Genomic DNA, 16,549 nt, shown 5'->3' with positions numbered 1-16,549 from the left:
TCTGCACATGTGCATATGCATCTGCACAGAGCATTTTATTAGGAACAACCGCACACCTGCATATGCACACAGTTATCCATCAGGTGATCATGTGTAGCGCTGCAATGTTTAAAATCCTGCAGACGCAGGTCAGGAGTTCATGTCAAACATCAGAATGGAGAAAGATGTGATCTATGCACCTCCTCTGATCAGTACATCGCTATTTACGTCTTTCTTGTTGATGTCACTCAGGAATGAGAAACACGACATTGTTTATATCTTTCAATCTGCTTCCTCTCTCTCTGTTTCTGTGTGTCATTCTGGTTTGCTTGAATCTCGTATCACATTTAGAGACTCTCCCTAAACATGTTCACTGACAGATGCATCACATAACGACGTGGTGCAGGATTTTCCACACTGATGAAGTTACAACAAAGTTTTAACTATTTGGTTTGTTTGTATTTATATATTCATAGGAAAAAAGTTTTAGAATCAAATCAGGTATTAACACAAACCTAAGAAGGGTCTAAAGCCAATTCAAAATAGCCATGAGTGTACAACACTTTGAAACCCAAATTTTATTATATTTATAAAGAAAAATTGGAAGATGCTAAGTTGATTCTGATTGGCCAGAAACCAGAGTGACATCACAGCTCATCTTTAGATGTAACGTTGTTCGGTACCTCTGCCGACTCATCAGTCTCCTGAAGGGGAGAAAAATAAATAAGTGGGAGAGCGGTGAGTGGAGCAGAGTTATTTTTAAGGGGAAATATTAAAAATAGCAGTGAGAGCTCAAACCTTGCTATCATCACCGGTGTCGTCACCCTCCTCATCATCCTTGTCATCCTCGTCATCCTCATCTTCCTCCTCATTACTCTCCTCCTTAGGCAACACTCCTCCATCATCCAGGAACTTAGACATGGTCTCCAGGTCCCTTTTTCCAGTGTACTCAACCACCTGACAGTGACGGAGAGAAATAATCTAAAGTTCCATACAAAAAATTGTGTGTGTGTGTGTGTGTGTGTGTGTGTTTGTGTACCTCTTTGCCACCAGCTGGGAAATATCTAAGCGTGGGGAATCCTTTAATCTCGACAGACTCCACCTCGTTGGCTGTGGCGTCCATCTTGGCTATGATGATGTCGTCGTGGTCAGCGTACTTTTCGCCCAGCTGCTCCCAGATGGGAGCCAGTTCCTTACAGTGTCCACACCATGGAGCGTCTACACACACACACGCACACACACCCCACTTTTAGAAAATGAAAGGGGACTCTGTAGACCTGGTAACTGCAACCTGGTAAATATAGACCGACTTACAAAACTCCACAAAGACGTTTTTGGTCTGGTCCAGAGCAACAGACTCAAAGTTCTTCCCCACCAGGACTTTGACTGGTCCTTTGTTCCAGTCCTCTGGGATCTCCTGTGTCCGATAGTAGGGCTGCACCACAAAACAGGACAAGCGCTTGGGTTTAATCAGTGGTGGAAGTGTGGCATATGATAGGTGGAGCTATTCAGAACATTTATGTGAAAGTACCAATACCACAGTTTTGAAATATTCCATTACAAGTAAAAGTCCTGCAATTAAAATCCTAAAAATGTCTCCTGTGACTTCATTAGATTGTTAATAATGACGCAGGTTAGGTGGCACAGTCAAGTGGTTCCCAATCTGAGGGTCAACCTGTCCAAAGGGTACACAAGATGAATCTGAGGTGCCAGGAGATGATTTTTTTTCTTGGGCTTTTTAGCCTTTATCGACAGAACAGTGAAAGAGAGACAGGAAACGAGGTGAGAAAGTAGGGGTGTGACGCACAGCAAAGGCCTGGCTGGATCAGGAGTCAGAGCGGGGACCAGCTGCTCAAGGCACTAAGACCCATGCGGTACACGCCCTAACCATTCGGTTTTGGGGGCGCCCCGGGTCAGGAGATGATTAGTGGAGTAGCAAAAAGTTCTGCTACAGAAATGTGATCTAATTTCTTTGATTTTGTTGTGACGTTTTTGGATGACTGCAGTTTTTTTAATGAAAGGTTTGTGTGACAGTGGGCCCCTGACTGTAACTTGAAACCAGTGATTTAATTTTTAATCATCATATGTTTCATAATGTATTATTTTAATGTGAAAAGTAACTAGTCTGATAAATGTACCGAGTTACCTTCCACCACTGGGTTTAGTGTTGCTGTGTGACTAAGTATGAAGCGTGTGTGTTTGTGTGTATTACCTTGGCAGTGCCATCCACAACCTCCTGGCACAGCTGTCGCAGTGAATCTGGTGTGAGATCTCCGGTGGCGATGTTGAACTTCTTTCCCGTCTCCATGTTGATGATGCGGACAGTGGGGGCGTCTTTCTCAGTCACTCCGAAGTATGTCAGCACATGAGACAGGGCTGCTGTCACGTCAATTACAATGAACAGCATCTGCACAACACACACACACACACACACACACACACACACACACACACACACACACACACACACACACAGGGCATAAAACAAGACAGTTGTGATTGTGATTGTGATTTACTTTCAAAGACACTTACACACACACACACACACACACACACACACACACACACACACACACACACACACACACACACACACACACACACCAAACTCTGTTACCTTGCCCTTGAACTCTTTGGCAACAGTCCTGGCTTTGTCCACGAAGGCTGTCTGACTCTCCACAGTGGAGTTGATGAACAGCAGGCTGTGCAGGAGGATGCTGGAGGTGAAGATTTTATCTGCAGTCTGAAAACACACAAACACACACACACACACACACACACACACACACACACACACACACACACACACAGTTCATCATAATTCTGCATGTAAATTCAATTTTCTGATTGTGTGTGTGTGTGTGCATGTGTGTGTTACCTCCTGTTTGAATGGGATGACCAGCTCCAGGCTGTTTTCCTTGATGAACGTTGTCACATTATTTTTGTCCAGCTTCCCGTCCTCCGACAGTGCAAAGTCTGCTCTGCCATCATCAAACTGGCACATACACACAAACACAATGATTTGAGAAAAAACAACACAAATGTAACCTAACCTAACCTAACAGGAAACTTGGACATTCAAAGAAATAATATGAAATAAATTAAAGTATAAATAGTATGTAACTGTGGGTTGATTATGAGACAATGAGCCTCTGGGGCACAGACATACAAAAAGCCCCAAACCCCACCTACATGGAATCAAGACACACAGACCTAAAACATTGTTTGTAGTCATGTTGTGTCTCTTTGTGTCTCTTTGTGGTCATTTTATCTGTCTCTGTGGTCGTTTTGTATCTCTGTGCTGTTATTTTGTGTCTCTGCAGCTGTTTGATTGACTTTCAGCAAGAAACATTATGTCACTTTAAATAGTGGATCGATCTCTTGGGGCCCTATATCTCTTCAGTATTCTGTCCATGTGTGTAACACAAGTTGTCAATCATAAAGCTGAAGCATGACACTGGATGAAATATTAAAATTTAACATAATCTCATTCTACAGTCGTTCAAGCAACTGTCCTGGTGACTGTGATGTTGAGTTTTCTTGCCTATTTTATGACATTTAAATGACTAAACAATCAATTGGTCAACTGAATACATTACAGATTAATCCATAATAAAAATAATAATCACATTAGCTGATGCTCTAAGGCTAGTCATAAACCTAAAGCCTGGAAATAAGAATCAGCAGAATGTCTGAATCTTTCTACACTGCACCTCAAACAGGAAAATACTGTGTACGCTGTATGTAGACCCTAGATGGCAGCAAAGCTAACATCATTAAGCTCCCTATACCTTTGCACTGCCTCTTTACAAAACACTGGGCTCTCTGCCTCTCTCTTAATGTCAGTGCAGGTTCATACCTTTTTGAAGAGCACCACTGAGTTTGCTTTTACTTCATACTTCTGGAAAACCTCAGGAGTCACTGTCAGGCCAAACTCTGTGTCAGTCATATCCAAGGCAACTTCCCTGAACACCTTAGCCGCCTCACTTTCCAGATCCTGATATGAATAGAATCTAATTAATTTAAATATATTTTATAAATTAAGGGTTACATAGGACAGATGGAAACAGATGAACATACATCAAAGAATCCAACAACACAGATGTTATGGGCGTCGATGAACTGAGCAGCAGACTCTGCGGAGTCGAGCACTGGTGCACCGGGGCCTGTACGACGCTTCATCCACTGGATTATTCCCTCCGCTGACCTCTTACCTGGGCAACACATACAAACACAAACATGTACAGCCATGTTGAGTCAGGTAAGAGTTATCTCAGCTGCTTTAACATACCAAGACATAAGGAAAACAAACGGTGAAGCTCACGTTCATACACATCACACCACATTCATACAGACCAGGCTAAAAAATATCTGATATCACAATCAGGTTAACTGATACTGTACCACAGGTATATGTTTCTGAAAACAGCATTAAAGGAAATGTTTAGGATTTTCTGTCTTGTTGAGAGTTGATGAGAATGTCTGTATGTTAAATATGAAGCTACAGAAAGCAGCAGGTTGTAGCTCGGACAGAGCCAGATTGGCTGTTTCTCTGTATTTCCAGTCTTTATGCTAAGCTAAGCTAATTACCTTCTGTGATAAAGCTCTATAGAGAGCCGAGGTGAAATTACAATTTCTGGGTTTTATTTCAGAGGTAAGAGAAACTCATTCAAAATCCTATTTACACTTGTATCAACGCAAAAAATTAACAATCAAGCCTCAGAGCAGAGTGTTTCTCAACAGTATGATGTGTGGCTCGCTTTGTATGCTTAAATAAGAATGGTAGTTCTTTTGAAAAATTATCTACAGTTGTTTGTAGGTTTTTTTTTCTGTGCTGACTAAATAATAGTTGTGTAACTTTGTCAAAATTGCAAAGGTTTCAGTTTTTAATGGCTAATAGACGGTGATTTCTTTAAGAAAACCCCAAGAACAGATTGAGATTTTTTTAGCTTCTGTTCCTCTGACATCTCTATACTTAATGCACAAAAATGAAAGTGGTATCAATTTTCTCATCTTATTCTCGGAAAAGAATTGAGAGTATTTCCCAAAGCATCTAACTATTTTTTTCACCAAATGTTAAGAGAAAATATTAAATAAAGTAAGATAACATGAGGAGAAAAGGTTGATTTGCACAGTCAGACATGAAAAAATATCACAAAATACTGTTGATCTGATCAAATAGCTTAAGGTATTAAAGAAAGTAGAATGGTTCAACCGTGAAGAGGTAAGGGGTGCACACACACAGAGTCATGAAGCGTGTTGACTAGTTAACTGCAGACAAAGTAATGTCTCCAGGTGGGAGAAAGCTGATTTCTGGGTCAGTGGTTAAGGTTAGGATGAGGATAAGTCTCCAGGAAATGAATGCAAATCTATGTAAAAAGTGAGAGATATCTATATGAGTGTGTTTACCAGTGAAGTCGACGGGCTGCTTGCGGTCTCCGTTGATGAAGAGTTTCAGAGTGGGGAAGCCTCCGATGTCAAACTCTTCGGCCAGCTCCTTCTCCTCTATGGCATCCACTTTGGCCAAACGCATCTCTGGTTCCTCCTCCTTCAGCTTCCCAGCAGCCTCTGCATACACCGGCTCCAGCTGTTTACAGTGACCACACCAGGGAGCATCTGCGCAAGCACACACGCACAAAAATTCATAGCTGCCATGCTTTCGCAACACACAAAGAAGAGATACTGAAAACTGAGTTTATTAACCAAAGCAGGCCTCTGCTCTGTCCAGTCTTTGTAGCTATCAGCAGCACATGCACAGATACACATGGAAATAAGCTGCTGATAGCGACAGTGGCAGTTGGCTCAGCCTTTTATCCCCTTCGCTGTTTTCCTCGTCATGGCCTCTCCTCTGCTACTGCCGAGCTCATCTGTGGGAGAGTTGAACCAGGAGAACATCTGCACGGCAGGGGCCACGTGTATGCACATTTGTACACTTGATAAGGCCCCGGTGCACATGAAACGTTTGAACAGGAAGCAGAGGTGGAAAACTCAAGACATTTGACTTCTTTTACTGTGATAAAAATGCTAAACTCCCACAGCTTTTGGCCATATCTCACAGCCTTCTTCAGCTACTTTTATCAGAGTATATGAGCTCCCTTGGTCATTTAACATTTTATATTTGTTAACAATCTAAAAAACAGATCTCATCTAAATGTCTTCTTTAAAAAAAACAAAAATACATTTATATCACATTATAACACAAAATCCTTGTCAACAAAAACATGTCACTGATGTTTTTTGTGCTAAAAAGCAACACAAACGTCTCAAAGAAAACAAACAGATGTGTTTAATTTACTGAGAATTTTTTAACACCTCTAGATCCAAAAAGAGTTAATTCATAGAGGAACTGTTTTTCTATTATACATATTAAATTGTTATTACTTACAGAATTCAACCAGTATGAACTTATTCTCGCTGAGAGCTCTGGCAAAGTTGTTGATGTGGAGAACCATCACATCTTTCTCCTCCTCTATCTCTGTTGTTTTCTCTTTCTCTGATGCCTCTTCAGTTTCCTCCTCCTCTACCTCAGCTGAAGTCTCCTCTTTCGTCTCCTGTGATGTTTCTGTCTGTTTTTCACCGCTTTCGTCTGTGTTGTCGTCGTCGGCCTGGATGCAGGAGGCCCACAGCAGCAGGCCCAGTAGAGTTATGGACAGAAGTGTGCGCGTCCTCATGTTGGCGATGACCTTCGACACATGTGCCACTGAGAGTTTGTACCTTTATGTGTCTGATATGGAGAGTGTGTGTCGAAATGTTACTGGCCTTCACGCTCATCCAATCCGGAGTTGTGCCTGAAGGGGACTCTTTCCAGTTTAAACCAATCACACGATGCCCTGTAGAGTCAGAATTAGGCAAACTGGCTCTTAAAGCTTCAGGACTCATCACACGTACACATTCTTCTCTCCTCCCTTTTCACTGTTTTCTTGACCATCCTGTTTTCTATCAGAGCCCCTCATCCAACAGATGGGAACATGACCATGCACATAGTCAGTCCCTCCTCTGCCTGGGCCTTATCACACCCTCATTTCCATAAAAACAGTGTGAGCACAGAAATTACATGGATTTCTAGCTCTCAATTCTCCATTCTTCTGTTTTATCTCAATGTTTCTGTTTACTTAAACTATAGCAAACACTTTCACACCCCTCCCCGCCGTGTTAAACTCTTCTTTAACACCACTGTTGAAGAGAAAAGACAGGAAACTGATCCGCTTTGCTTCAAACTTGCAGCATAAAATTCAAATTTCAGGGTCATGTAGAAGTGATACAGTTGGTAACGTTCAGTACGTTGTCAGCAGATTTGTGGCATGCATTAGTCAAGGGATGGTTATATACACCAATCAGCCATAACAGTATGACCACTGGTAGATGAAGTGAATGACATCAATCATCTCGTTATAACACAAAGCTCTGCTGAGGTCTTTGGTCTTTGGTGCTTTGGTCCTGACATTCACTTGGATGTTACTTTGTCACATACCACCCACCTAAATATTGTCAGGGGCCTCCCCCAGCAGGATAATGCTTCCACCACACCCAAAAAACTGCTCAGAAATGTCTTGAGGAACACAACAAAGAGCCAAAGCTGTTGACCTGGGGTCCAGACTCCCTAGATCCCAATCTGATTCAGTACCTGTGGTACCTGTGCCTACATATTGCATAGGTCCCCCTCATACTGGCAACTCAGCTCTGACCTGTTGGGGCTTGGACATGGGATCTCTGAAGATCTCCTGTAGTCTCTGGCACCAGGACATTGGCAGCAGATAGTGATAGGTTTTACTATAGGTGAAGAGATTCTTGGATAGTAGTTGACAAAGCATTTAACCACAGTGGTGATCCAGTAGCTGCGTTGGATCATATTACATGATCTGTGTCCAGCAGATGCAGTTTGCCCAATTGTCATGGAGTTATTATTTTCTGAAGCACAGAAAGGGACTTCTCATCCATGTTGACTTAAAAGTTGAGACTTTATATATTTTTGAAATCAAACAAGACAGAACAAGTCATGTTGCTGTACTAGAATCAAGCAAAATATAACTTCACTTTTATTAAGAAATTAAGACTGTATTGGGTCACTGCGAGTTGTGCTCTGATGGCCTCACACTTCACGGTCCTGACCACGAACCACAACGGCCATTTCTCAAGCAGCTGAGGAGGCAAAAAATTTGCCCAAAATACTTCAGGCATACTCAGCAATTTAGTATTGCACTTCCATAAAGGAGGGGGAAATTGATTTTCACCAGAAACTTTTCACCAGACTGGTTCAGTGTTTTCAGCTTGTTTCTACCTCTGGCCACAATCAGCATCCAGAGGTTGAGAGTAAGTTTTACTGTGTTCTATTAGTGCTTCTACTCAAATAAAGGATCTGAATGCTGCCTCCACCACCGCCATCGTCACTGATGGCTGTTGCAGTTCAGGTGTTCAGTTTCTCTTGAAATTTAAAACCTCAAAAAGTTCGGCCCGTCTTTGCTGGAATCAAGACATCTTTCACTTATTTTAGAAAGTACTTGGAAGAACAAATAGGCTGAAATATTCTCATTGTATGATTTTTCACTTATTACTATTATTTTTAATTTAGAAAATACAGATTAATAACTACACCACTCAGTTACATCTGAGCTACAATCTGATAAGCATGTTTGTTGTTGCATCTTTCCAGAGACAATGTCCTGATTACTCTGGATTACCTCACTGCGATCACTTATTGTTGTTGTTGTTTTTTTTTGTTTGTGGTGAAACAGTAGAGAAAACAGTGTGGAGTCTAAAGATTATCCAGTTTAACTCAGACACTGAAACCCTGAGAATCTGGAAAGGAAAAGCTGCTGTTGAATTATTTAAATGTAATTTTTCAGAGCTGTGAGCTCCATAAACTAAATACCATTCACCTTGGTTGGATTGAGGCAGCAACAAAATCTCAGACACACACAACTCAAAACCAGTACACACAAAGTGTCTGTGTGACCAGACAGTGTCGGTCAGATAATGTTTCATTTGCATTTGGGTGAACTGGCCCTTTAAAACAAACAGAAGAAAACAGCTTTTTCCTGTTATTCTACTTTTTATTTATTTTTTAATCAAAACTGTGAAGGACATGGATGAAGTCTTATCTTACACTCAGCTGTCAGCCCTAGCAGCCTTTCAATGCTGCATGTGTGTGTTCTCCGTCAGCGTGTGTGTCACCTCTGGGTTTGGATCCCAGTTCGCCAGCAAGTCACTAAAGTCCGGCTGATTGTTCTCGAGGGTGTGTGTGTTGTGGTGTGTGAGCGTGCTATAGTGCGCGTGTGTGTTAGCTGCGTCTGTGTGCGTGCCGTCCTGCGAAGGTGTGTCACCGTTTGAGTGCACAACGTCAGGTGTGTTATTGAAACCGACCAGAGAGCAGCAGGAGATTGGCTCAGTCCAGAAACTGAGTGGAAGGTGCCGCTTGATCATCGGTCGGCCGCGGCCCTGACTCGGCCCCACGTGGTTGAACAGTTCAGCCAGGGGCCCCAAACTGCTGTTGCCCCTGGCAACCCCAGCTCCTTGATGATCCCTACAAGCCACAAAACTGTGTTCCTGCTCCTCTGGACTTCCTGCCCTTGCTATCCTCAGCAGGTCATCGTAATAACGCAGGACGCCCGCTGGTTGTGACGGAGACGGAGTCGCTGTAGATGTCACAGGCCTCTTGGTCACCGGAGCAACGACCAAAATATCGCTGAACATCACGGCTGATGAGGTCCGCGAACTTCAGCAGCTGCGTGGTCACATCCAAAGCATAGTGGGCCGGGTTTAGAAAAACCTCCTCCAAACATTCTTCTTCTTCCTCCTGAGCCTCAGATTCTTCATCCTCCTCCTCTTCTTCTTCTTCTCTTTCTTCTTCATCCTCCCTTTGCTCTGGCTTTTCCTCCAGCTTCTCCTCTTCTTCGTCTTCTTTGCATGGAGAGTGCTGGAAAATCAAGGGGAAGTAGGCTGGAGTCTGCGCCTGGACAAGGAAGTTCCTGATGACGCCTGCCGCCATGTTGGCTCACTAACACTGGAAAGACAATTAGAGAAGAGGAAAGGTAAGAATCTGACAGGAAAGCAGTTTGTTGATAGGATAAAATGCTGAAATTGGTTGAAAAGGTTAATGTTTTCTTACCTGGTGAAGTGCGAATTAGCCGCCAGGTTCAGGTGAGTCTGTGTCCAAGAAAAGGTTTGGCCTGGGTCATTGATGGATCCACGTTTCTGTTTGTGTGTGTGCATATGTAATACTAGTCCAGTAGGACTGTCACCGTATATATACCTCAGCACATGGCTGCAGATGTGTGTGTGTCTCCTGTCGGATGAGGCAGCTTCCAGAACAAATATTTGCCTGCCGGATTGGTCAAACACACTTTGTTTACTTTATCACTGGGCAACGGAGGAGGGGGTCCAAGGCTAATGGATCCTCTGCTAGGGGATGATGGAGAGTTGTTATAGACACACACACACACACACATCGTTGCCTTTTCCATCCCTGTTATCAGGCTAGTTAAAGGATAAAAGACCATGAAATCAAATCACATGCTGTTTTGACTTCTAAAGGGGAACACTCTGAACCGACATCAGCCCACCACTTGTCTCCAACAACACCAGAGATACAGCACAACCTGGTCAGACACGACTCGCCACAACATGATGCACTGTGATGTTTTTTAAATCGGATGCAACGTCAAACTCACGAGAGTCGCCCACGTTAAACCGCTAATCCTTGTCTACTGGAAGATGATTGTATTCGCGGACACCACATCAGTTTCAGAGAGCCCAAGGCCTCCAAACCTTCCAGATCCCAATCTGGTGGAGAGTCTACTGGATGTGCCAGAGCAAACCAGATCTGTGGAGGCCCCATCCCACAACCCACAGGGACCCAAAGGATCCGCTGCCAGTGTCCTGGTGCCAGATATCACACAGGACAACCCCAGAGATCCTGTATTACATTACACATGGAGAAAACTCAAGATTTTCTGATACATAGCAGCCATCTCTGGATCAGCTTGCTCAGTGCAATGCTGAACCTGACTGGCAACAAAGTCCACATTGTGCTGTCCACCTCTCATTGAGTGCTGGTGATGCAGCAGTTTAAAGAGTTTCTATATAGATGTATATATCATACAAATATATATGTATCTGTTTTCTATACAGCAATATGGGTTAAAAAAAAACATATCTTTTTGCACAAAATCTGCCTTTAAACTGAGTTTAAATCTAATGAGAGAAACTTTTTTTTCTTCTAATTTATCTAATCTAGCACTATGAAATTATCTATTTTCTATTCACTATTAATTTCTAGTTGGGTCCTGAACAGGTTTTTCAGTAGTTGCACAACATGCAAAACTGTGTGGTTATAATTTACAGGCATTAACAAATGAATTGTTTTGAAGAAATATGGAGAGTATACTTTCCAGTAATAAATGGATATTTACATGATTTTTTAACATATATCAGTTTTTCCAGTTATTAAATTTTCTCATTAGAGATTTTTTCTGGAAATAAAAAGCTGTTTATAAACTGAGCCTAACTACATTATCATTTCACAGTTCTCTCTTATAAACTGTAATAAAAAAGTGGAGAAATATCAAATATACTGCTCCAACATTTCTCATCCTTTTCAGGAAATGGACCACCAAGTTATTTAAAACGTTACTATATTCTGTATCTACATGTTGTCACAGCTGACTGAGGCTCTGTGAAGTGTGTACAAAACTGTGTGAAATATTCAAACGTGACACCATGTTGTCACAACTGCACCATTTTATTAAATGGTGCATTAAATGCAGAATATCTCAGGTGTCTTTTGTATCACTGTATTTGCATTTAACCACATTTTTAAATTCATAGAAGTTTCTTTCTTAAACTTTAAGTTACAGTTGAGTGGGTTTTGGTGAATAAACTCTTGTAACTTTATTGTTATCACGTATGTGTTAATTTATGAGAGCCTCTGTGTGTGTGCAGTATACATGTGTCAATCATGAAGTCTTATTGAATACCTCCTCCACTTCACCAGGTTTTACTGACCTTTGCAGACATCTGTAGCTCCGTGCATATGCGCATGTCGAGCATTAATGTGTTAGTGTTGTTAGTGTGTGTGTTATCAGGACACCCTGGCTCCCCTGGCCTGCCTGTCATCAGTATCCAGGCTTCTGTGTTGATTTTAGGACTAAAGATCAATAGCAGCAATATGTCAGCACTCAAGAGCCTGACAATGAATTACACACGCTTTTAGGCACACAAGCACATGAACACAAACACATACACACACACTTTTTAGATTTGTCTTTTATGCTAAATTCATTACAATAAATTACATACAATTATCCGTTAATTGCGAAACTATATAAAATACAGTGGTTAAATGAATACTTCCAAACCCCCCAGAACTAAAATTTCTCATCAACCAATTTCTGCGAAGTGCCAGTGACAGTCTGTTTATATGTAGGCGAAAAGAACAGGGAGGTTTTTTGTTAGAACTTTAAACACAAATACAAACATATTGTGGTGGATGCGTATTAATAGCTGTGGGTTAGATATTTGCCTCAACTTTTCTCATCTAAGCTGACTGTATATAAGTATTGTTTCATGGTTTATAGAGTTTTATATATTTAGATGAGTCTTCATTGTTTGATCCTTGACAATTAAAACACTGGGGGTCCTGTCGCAACTACTCAATTTGCCTATTTTGTTTTGTTCAAGAACCTACTGACAACATTTAATATTTTGGCCACTGAAGGCTGCTGAACACGTAATAACACAACACTGGCATTTTATCACCTTGTAAACTTGATATCAAAAAACAGTTTGAGCTGACACAGAGAAAACATTAGCATTCATCAGTAGTTGTGTTTGTGGCTAGCTCTTAAGTTCATGTTAAGTTCAACTCTTCTGTTGTTTGGCTATTTAGCTGTTAAATGTTCCACTATGTTCACAAGCTAGTCACTAACTTTGCCTGTCAAGCTTTTTGGTGCTAGGCAGGTCCTGCACAGTGCTTTTATGTTTTTTTTTTTCTCTGAAAACGGCTGCCTGCCACCGCTGGAAATCATATTAATGAGAGCAGAGTGAGTGAACCAAAATAAGCTGAAAGCCACAACGTTTCATGAAAGGGAACTGCAAAGTTGGGTGATAACGGCCTCTGGGTTGCAGACATCTGTAGCTCTTGTACGACTGAGTGACCTTGTTCACATTTCACATAGTCATTTGAACCATTGTTAATGTAAAAATATGTGCAACTTTAAATTAGGTTTTGCTCATCACTTTAAGTAAAAGCAGTTTGAAGAAATGATGGATGGACACGACAAATACTGAGGAAGAGCTTTGTCCACAGACATTTTAATGAGACAATCTATTCTTAGGATTTTACCCAACTGAAAGTGACACAGCAACGTTTTCAGAAGTTACATAGTACACACACACACACACACACATATATATATATATATATATATATATATATATATACACACACACACACACACACATACATATATACATGTATAAAAAAACTGTAATTCAAATGACCAAATTCGTAGTTGAATTGAGTAAATTATCAGTCACAGGTCTTTTAATAGCTGTTCTCAAACTCTGCCAGAACCTGTTGATCTGGTTTTCATCATCAGGCCACTCCAAGTATGTCCTGGAGTTCATCACTCTCCGCAGCTTACAGAACTTTCTGGGGATGGTGTTTTTGTCAATGGGCTCCAACAGAATCAGCACAACTGCATCGTTGTTTTGGTCAAACAATCTAAAATGGGTGAAGTCCAGCTCGTACTTGCACCATTCACTCCTGACAAAGTGCTGAGAAAGGATGAAGAGTGTTTTGTGACTCTTCTCAATGGCGTCCATGATGTTGTCCATGATCCATCCTCCAGGGACAAAGTCTCTTTTGTGGAGGCAGAGTTGGAGAGGGGGCTCGGACTGCTCAAGCTCTGGGACCAGATGAGCTTCCACCCAACCAGAGTCCATCTCGCTGTAGGACACAAAGGCATCATACTCAAGCTCTCCCTTTTTTAACTTTGGCTTCCTCTTGGCTCTCAACCAGGCCCAGGTCATCTTCATGTACCACACAATGCTGAACTTGTGACACAAACCAGCAACGAGCAGAAACATGACCAGAATGGCTGAGCAGAGTAGAGAAAAAGATAAAGCCGTGTGACACTCAAACACCGATAACCTCGCGTCTGATACGCTCTTTCCTCTCACGGCATCAGGGGAGTCACAGATGTACAACTTTAACTCATCTTCGATTCTGACTCGACTGTTTCGTCAAGTCACTTGTCATGAATGCTACAAAGTCACACGAACAGATGTATGTGTTAGCAGCAGCCTTCAGACTCTTCAGATTATTATAATCATTTAGATTATCACTGCGGAATGTCTGTAAATCATTTTTTTGAATGTAGATAGATACAAGACGAGGGTATAAACCACCATCAGGCAAACTACTGATCTTGTTGCCCGAGATGTATAAATCTGTGAGAAAAGGTAGTTCGATGTTGAATACAGTTAATTTATTGTCCGAGAGATCAAGGATGTATAAACTTTCTGGCAGACAAGATGTCACCTCTGTCAAATGCGTTGATCGAAAGGTTTAAGAATCTGAGATTTGGTGGCCAGTTACAAGTCTCAGGCATACTATGAAACATATTTCCACTCATGTCGATGTTTTGAAGCTTTTCTAGTTTGGTGAAGAGCTGACTGTTGATTGACCGCAAGTGATTCCTGCTGACATTGATGGTTTGCAGACTCCAAAGGACACCTTTGCCATCACACATCATTTCCGTCAACGCAAGATCACTGAAAAGGTTGTCACTGATATCCATATACTCCAGCTTTAACAGATGAGTAGAGGTTTCACAGGGAATAGCAAACAACTTGGAGTTAATCACAGAAACCCGGCGCCCCACTTTCAGTACTGGCCCCATGAAAGACAGGGCTGGAAAACTGTAGAACTGAGGAGTATCCACATTTTTGAGGACAACAACCTCCAAATGGCGGATCTCTGGGATTGACCTTATGTCACCGAGAGGTGTTAAGAAGAATTTTGCATCTTCAAGAGCCAGCATTAGTTACGTTAGAGTTTGACAACAAATTTAGAAGTTTCATACATGCTGCAACCGTCATGTTAACATTTTTAAAAGTAACACCTGTAGTACCACCGGTGAGGGCCACCTCAAGTGGGGACATAGTCAAACTCGAAAATGAACCATGTGTCAGTGAAAGTCAGCCTTGTGTTTGGGTGTGCAACATCAGACAGTAAGACTTGGTCGAGTGTTTGACGTCTCCAAAACAGATTATTCAGAACAACTGTCACTTGGCTAATAGGCCCAGGTTTCCTCAAACTACCCTCTGCATAGTCCTGTAGGTTTTTCCCATCAAAAAACAACTCTTCAAGACCACTGAGCCCTGAAAAGTCACTTTCTCTGACAGACTGCAGGAAAGGTCCTCCAATATGTAGGGTCTTTAATTTCTTCAGAGGTTGAAACAAATTGCCTTGACCCAGTGTTTTATATTTGTTTCCCCAAAGATTCAAGTACTGAAGGGAAAGAAGCTTCTTAAACCATTCAGCAGACAATGTTTCCAGTTCGTTTACAGACAGATCCAGTTTCTCCAAATTAATCAGTGGGACGAATGCTTGTTCCTGGATCGTTTTGATTTTGCTGTTAGTCATAATCAAAGACCTTAAATTGACATATGCAAGGAAATCATCATTCATTATTGTCTTCAGTCTGTTGAATGAGATGTCGAGTTCAGTGATGAGCTTTGAGGGGACTGAAGGTACATTACTCAGGTTTTGTCTCGAGCAGTTACACGATGTTTGTTCACAGCTGTGACACTGTGGCCTGGAAAGTGAGGAGCTCTGATGTATCAGCAGAGGGATAAACATGAGAAATGTCAGGATTTTCATCTTGAGTTCCTGTAAAAGACAAAAGAAATGAAAACCAACCATCAGATCTTTCCTTCCGAATGCATTGCTTGCATGTTGTGCAAGCAACCCAACAATAAACAAGCCAACAGCCATGCTAGCAGCTCTATTAAACATGCTAAAATGCTAAAATCACATTACTAAAATGCTGATAATAAGCAGGTGTTCACCATTAACATTAACATTTGTATTTAGTACATTCACATGCTAATATTGGCTAATCAGAACTAAAAACAAACAGCTGATGAGGATGGGAATGCTGTTAGTTTTCCACACATTTGGTCATCGATCAAAGTAATGGACAAATTACAATTTTGACTCGTTAATGCTAGTGGAAAAATCATAAAACAATTCAACTGTGGGAACATAAATGTCTGAACCAAATTTGCAGTTTAATAGCTATCCAGACATTTCACTCAAATGTCAACCTCGTGGTGGCACTAGAGGAAAAGTCAAAGTTATTAGGGATTCATCCTCTGAGGACAATGAAAGTCTGCACAAAGTTTGGTGCATATCCATTCACTGTATGATGAGATATTTCAGTCTTGACCAAAGCAGTGGAGCAATCAACATTGCAATCCCTAGATCCATGCTGCTGCCTTGGCTTAAAATATAATTACTAGCTGTAGTTAAAAGGCTCACATGGTGAGAACAGTTGCATTCACTGTT

General features: G+C 41.5%; 3 protein-coding genes across 3 annotated transcripts; all 3 read right to left on the bottom strand.

Annotated features, from left to right (window-relative positions):
* Window positions 1–534: 534 nt before the first annotated feature.
* Window positions 535–6,684, bottom strand: pdia2 (protein disulfide isomerase family A, member 2). Its single transcript, XM_018703242.2, has 11 exons — window positions 6,365–6,684; window positions 5,389–5,595; window positions 4,060–4,193; window positions 3,839–3,976; window positions 2,858–2,974; window positions 2,597–2,722; window positions 2,192–2,386; window positions 1,294–1,414; window positions 1,019–1,197; window positions 778–936; window positions 535–683 (listed from the first exon to the last, which is right to left on the bottom strand). The coding sequence occupies exons 1-11, from the start codon at window positions 6,648–6,650 to the stop codon at window positions 627–629; spliced, it is 1,719 nt and encodes a 572-aa protein (XP_018558758.1). The 5' UTR covers window positions 6,651–6,684; the 3' UTR covers window positions 535–626.
* Window positions 6,685–9,014: 2,330 nt separating this feature from the next.
* Window positions 9,015–10,944, bottom strand: LOC127142425 (protein PERCC1). The gene is given in 2 exon segments (XM_051070248.1): window positions 9,015–9,573; window positions 9,575–10,944. Coding segments are annotated over 2 exon segments (855 nt in total). The 5' UTR covers window positions 9,965–10,944; the 3' UTR covers window positions 9,015–9,108.
* A 2,476-nt stretch (window positions 10,945–13,420) lies between these two features.
* LOC108901668 (toll-like receptor 2) lies at window positions 13,421–15,148 on the bottom strand. Its single transcript, XM_018703222.2, is given in 3 exon segments — window positions 13,421–14,218; window positions 14,220–14,536; window positions 14,538–15,148. Coding segments are annotated over 3 exon segments (1,551 nt in total). The 5' UTR covers window positions 15,021–15,148; the 3' UTR covers window positions 13,421–13,467.
* Window positions 15,149–16,549: the final 1,401 nt, after the last annotated feature.

The sequence above is a fragment of the Lates calcarifer genome, linkage group LG5 (genome assembly GCF_001640805.2).
Source record: "Lates calcarifer isolate ASB-BC8 linkage group LG5, TLL_Latcal_v3, whole genome shotgun sequence".
In the NCBI taxonomy this organism is placed as follows: domain Eukaryota; kingdom Metazoa; phylum Chordata; class Actinopteri; family Centropomidae; genus Lates; species Lates calcarifer.
Note: the sequence above shows the minus strand (reverse complement) of the source record. Positions and strands in the feature narration are given on the sequence as shown.